Source organism: Stegodyphus dumicola, chromosome X1 (assembly GCF_044657685.1).
Source record: "Stegodyphus dumicola isolate Sdum_Otavi_A_Nest chromosome X1, ASM4465768v1".
Taxonomy (NCBI): domain Eukaryota; kingdom Metazoa; phylum Arthropoda; class Arachnida; order Araneae; family Eresidae; genus Stegodyphus; species Stegodyphus dumicola.
Window position 1 is genome coordinate 227,102,315 of NC_140780.1, and position 6,018 is coordinate 227,108,332.

General features: G+C 30.9%; 1 protein-coding gene across 2 annotated transcripts in view; it reads left to right on the forward strand.

The window, feature by feature from the left end:
- LOC118189170 (suppressor of lurcher protein 1-like) overlaps positions 1–4,099 on the forward strand; it is a 96,507-nt gene extending 92,408 nt beyond the window's left edge. For both annotated transcript variants that reach the window (XM_035359722.2, XM_035359721.2), the window contains one exon: positions 933–4,099. In XM_035359722.2, the coding sequence (XP_035215613.1) occupies positions 933–994 (62 nt within the window). In that variant the 3' untranslated portion in view covers positions 995–4,099. The remainder of the gene's footprint in view (positions 1–932) is intronic.
- Positions 4,100–6,018: the final 1,919 nt, after the last annotated feature.

Below are 6,018 nucleotides of genomic sequence, written 5' to 3' on the forward strand. Positions count from 1 at the left end.
GTTTATGTCCGGAATATTTTCCAAATACTCTTATTTCTGACTTACACCGGTCAATGTCGACATTTACCATGTACTTATGGTGAATGTTGAACACATAAGAATATTATATTTTCTTCTCTGTAATTCGGTCGCGAAAAAACGCACTTGAGACTTAAAATAAGAACTTCAGAACATAAGAACTTAAAACACGCTATACATTCAAAATGAGAAAGGAAAATAATAGAAGTTAAAAACTTACTAAATTACGTGATTCAAATCTTATTTATTGCAACCACTTAAACTACTATGACATTTTGAATTGCACAAGAGGCCCTTTGCTTTTACAACTGCATTTATTTGTGGAACACTTCCTTTTGCAATGACAGCGTGTACATATACTTGTCTCTTTTCAACCTACACCAGAGCATATCTGTGATTGTCGACATACACCGGTGAGGGTCCGAATGTACAAGAATGTAATGCAATATTCGATCTTTCACCGACGTATTTGGTGAATGTTGACATTCTCCGGTGAAAGTCGACATTCTCCAATTTCGGTCTTTCACGGTAACATATACACTGAAGACACGAAGTTTTTAAAACTTTTCAGCCAACCTAACTATATGCTACAATTATTCAGTTTTACTCTAAATATCTGATAGATTTTTTAAAAAATATTTATTGAGTAGCATAACACCAAATATCTTCGCAAGCTGCAAGTGGGCATTCCTCTGTAAAACATAAAAATCTGTCCTTTATATAGCACCATCTATTGCATAGGTGTATGAGAAACTATGAACCAATAGTATTATAACTTATATGTATGAAAATTTTTACACATATTTAAATAATAAGAAACAAAATGCGAAAATTCATTAAAATATTTAGTTTTAAAGCTCATTTCTTTTAATAAATCATTATTACTAAGAATTCTTTACTTTGTTTTCTACCAGGTGCATATACTCATCGGATAAATATCCTCATCCTCTTTATATTCCCGATTCTTCTTACATAATCATAAAAAATAAGACATTTTAAAACTGCAGTATCTGCAAGCTGGTGACCGAGCAAGGAACTAAAAGTACATTCTAAGCACAATGCGTGTAACTGCATTAAGCATGGATGAATGTGCAATGGACAGATTCGTAATAAGCGGAACGAATTTTTAAAATTGGCAATTTTGTGATACTGTCAAAGAAAAATAATTAACACTATTTTAAATGGTGTATAATGGACCAATTGTATATTTGATGAGCTTTGAATTTATGTATGTTTCACTTGGTCTGTTTCAATGTTTCAATATTTTAATTTTTAAACGTTATTTTGTATTTAAAAAAACGTTAATTGCTTATTTTACATGTCTAACATAAATATATTTGTTTATTGAAGTATAATCAGTTATTTAATCAGTTATAAAGCTGTGCATAATTACTATGTTGGAAACTGTATAGTTAGATATGTTTTCAGGTTTAAAATATTATTTATTTTATGGAATTGTTGTTTATATACAAACAGGTATATTTTATTTGCTCCACATTTTCAAGGCTTTGCGTGTTATTAGGGAACAGAGTAGGCGCTCATTCTGTAAATTTATGTTACATATTTACATATTACTGCCCCGAATGAGGCTTGAAATTTACGAGTTATCAAGGCGAATTGGAATTGTTGAAGATTCAAAGGCACTCTATTTTTCAATATTATTTATACATGTCTTCTGAATTTTATGTATTTGCAAATATTTCAGTTATATAAAAGATGTCCTTGTAGTTAGAAATCTGAAATCCTACTTAGAATAGTTACGAGAGCAAGTTTCGTAAAACGTAAATGTAAGTTGCAGTTTTTCGATTAGACACGTTGTCTCAGTTTTGCACAATGTATTGATTTTTATTGAAACTTGCATTTAACACTTACTCTCGAGGTTCTGGGAACAATTCCTTCAAAAAATAAAATTTTTGTTACAATCATTTTTAATTAAGGCATATTTTAAACAAAATGTCACATCTTCACAATAATTAAGTATGCTGAAATATAATATTCCCTAAGACAATTAAATTCTTATCCAGAAGCGAATTGAAGCAATCAAGCTTCAAAGCAATCCACAATCCGAACTATTTTGTTGCTTGGACGTTAGACATGCTTCTTGGCGTCTGCTAATTTGTATACTACGCTCAACATCACACGAAGATTTTCGATCAGTCAAGAATATTGTTCAAATCAACGTTAATAAGGATGCTTTTAGATTCTGAAGGAATAGAAAGCATTTAATGCCTGAGGAATTAAGCAAATTTAATATAAAATAGTACTTGCGTATTAATGTAACCACATTATCGCAATTTTTTACGGATTTTTTACGGATGAAAAGGTAAAACTTACTAATCGGATGCAAGCTGATAATTTTCCCACATTTTTTTAAGAAGGATTCCCACGCTATCGATGTTTATAGCATTATCATATCAATATGTGAAATGAAAGCATACTTTAGAAACTTAAAATATAAATTTTAATTATTAAATAAGGATTACGTAATGTATTAAAAATAAGACGCATTCTTCTTCAAATCTTTCTGTAATTTTTTTGTGCTATTCTTCTCCCGAAGTACACAGCGATCTGTTTTCGCTTAAAAAAATATCAGAAAATTGCGGAGAGTCGCCTTCGTGCAAACCTCGGCAAGAAAATGTTTAACAAAATTCTGTATTCCTGCAGAAATTTTATCGCAGTTTCTTCTGTTGCTCACAAATTCCACAAGCTCGTAATTTAAAACTTAGTTTAAGGAAAAAAAAAATCACGATTTGTTCATAAAAACCGTTGGAACTTGGAATACAACAAAAAAGAACGCATATGAAAACGGCGAAATTGCTTGACTGATGGACTGTTATGAACATGGTTGGCCGAAGGATGGTTATACCCATGGCTACCACAGTTTGGCACATTCTGAAAATTTGGCGACTTCTACTGAGGTGATTGCGTTCATACGTAAGTACTATAAAGCAAAAACAGTTCTAAATTGTTTCTTTTGTACGTTAAGAATTTAATCAGATGACAATAGATTTCTTTGTGGAAGAAGACAAAATGCAGAAAATATTGACACTGAAGTTTAATATGTATGCATTGATATTTTATGTAATTGTGAAATACTGCCTGCTAACTTAGTCTTTTTCTAAAGTTTGTGAGGTGCTCTGTAGGGTAATTTAGAATATTTTATGCTTTAAATATTGCACATTTTCTCATCATTTTATCACTGATAACTAATTTTCATTCAATAAATTTTTGGCTTACTTAAACATATCTTGAAATCTAGAAGAATATCTTACATTAATTAAAATTTTTTAAACGTTCCAATAAATAAAAAATGTAAATGTTAATTATATTGATAGTTTTTAAAACATTTTTTTCAATGGTCTGTTTACCACCCCTTACAGCCAGGTTTTAAAGTTAATTTAAATTTGCTTTTGATCAAAGGACTAGTAGATACAATGCTAGCTTTATGGATGCTACCATAGTACACATTTTAAGCTATCATGCCTGCTTGAATATTTATTAAACAATCATCAGAATAAAAGCACCAAAATTCTAATTATGAAAATACTGTAGTTGAATTCGGAATTTGTTAACCCAAAGCTGTGCTATGGAATGTAGTTTGCATATCGGAGAAAGATATGCACTGTCTTTATGTGTAATACTCGTATATTTAAATTTTCTTTTTATACTTACGACTACATTAGTAAGTTTTGAGTATAAAGACTATCTTCACTTAATTTTGTATACATTATTCTCACTTGAAGTAAAGTGTTCCACTCTCTTTGTATCTTAGCAAAATATTTTATTCTACTGAAGTAGAACAAACACAAGTTAAAGAAAAATATATAGGGGTTAAGAGATGAAGAATGTCAATTATGTAAAAGTATGTTATGTATGGGAGAAGAATGCTAAATACATAAACGAATTCTTATGTATAATTGATAGTATAGAGTTTTAAATGAATTGCATAGTTTGTTATGTTTTATGCAATAAACTTTGCCGATATGGTAACCTTAAAACGCATTATGTAATAAACTATGTCATACAGTTCATATAAGGAATCATTGTATTATAAAAGAGTGAAAATAAAGATTGGTTTTATACTTTCCTTTTTTATTTGCCTCTTTCAATTTTCAGAATATTGTAATAAACGCTGAATTATTTGATGTATAATATGATATGTGATAATAATATAAAGTAATATTTAATATATTAATTAAATAATTACAGTAATATTAAAATATGAAGAGTAAAAGTGTTGCTTTCGTAAGCTTTTATTTAGCTCACTCATGGTGTTTGCCACTATGGTAACCTTAAAATAAAGTATTCATTATACAGCGGGCCCACCAGCGGCCGAGCGGTAAAGTCGCTGAACACTGGTAGTTCGGTCCGAGGTTCGAATCCTGCGAACGGACTGGCTGCATGGGCGTTTTCGTGGTTTTTCCCCATGTGTAACATGTATACGAGCCAGTTTCCCTTAGAAAGTCCTCCACGAAGGCATTCCTCCCCTTAGGCAGATAGCCCTAGTGTGCTTTGCCGTAATTAAATAAACCAAATCATTATACAACGAGATTCAAAACAATCGCAAGACTTAATATTTCTTTAACATTTACTCGTGGACTGATGCTTCTAGTTAAGAAATATGATAAGCTCTTAGTCTATTACATTTTGGACCACTTCGTCTTTTAGAAGGAATATACAAAATTTACATTTTTATGCAGAATGATAGTAAACAGAACCATAATTAGTACCGTACTGAAATTATTCTAAACAAAATTATTCCACACAAGAGTTTCAAAATTATATGACTTTAAAAAGCTTTCATCTGAAACACTTGAAAATAATGAGAAACCTTAATTTCTAAAGCTTAAGAAAAATTTAATTTTCATTTCAGAACTTTGAAATCTAATATTTCTGCAAACAGAAACTTAAAACCTATACTGAAATCTTAAAATTTTCCTAATGTATAAAGCACTTCGTAGACGTTTGTGCTCCAAGACCTACATGGAAGTTAACGGGTTCTCTTGTGCATGTTCTCGTTGTATACAACGCAGTCATAGAAATTTCAGGAAATAGACTAGCCGAAATAGGTTTTTTTTTCCTCACTTGTCGTATACTGTGTGATACCCTGAATACAGACGGAAAATTCAATACGACTCAGACAATCATGCTGTTCTCTGCTTTTGATCCGCTTATAATTTTCATCTTGTAGGTCTAGTTTTATTGCTAAAATTTTAAACAGTCAAATGCAACATTTGTTACTCAGAAAACTTATCTTTCTGGGAAGGTTAAAATGTTCTGCAAATTGTTAACAGGTTTCATGTAAATTGAAATAATTGTTCTAATAGTTAATTTAAGGAAATGCGTACTAGGGATTAATACTAAAAATGCCACAATATTGAAAGTTTTAAAAAATATAGAATATTTTGCATTGCTTTCTCTGGAAAATTCCATACGAACCTGAGGAAATCTATCTAAAATAAATAACGAATTTAATTTGGTTTAAAATAATAACAGTTTTATTATTGTATGCATCATGCAACTGCATATTACTATAAATCACAGGAAAATGATAATTTACGAACAGATTACTAATTTTACTTAAAATGCAGTAAATCTAATTTCCCTTTTGCCAATATATAAAAGCTCCTTTTTTAAACATGCCAAAACAAATATGTTACAATTATAAGGTATTTCTCCCGTTTTCTTAGAGTGCCTTCGTGGTGTAGTGGTTCTGCACACTGGGCTGGTATTCCTGACGTCCGCGGTTCGATTCCCGGCGAAGGCGTTTGCTCATTATTCAAAACAGTGTGAATTTCATCATCTTATGACTCGTGCAACGTCTGATTTTACTGATTAAAAATTATTATGTGATGTAAGCACTATCTATTTCAATTTTACAGTACAGCTGATCATCCCATTTTCTCCTCGGCAAGTGGAGGCCGGGTTAGTCTATTTCTTAAAACTTCCATAATGGCAAAACATCCAGCTAGCAACTGGAAAGAAACCTAGCGAGGGCAT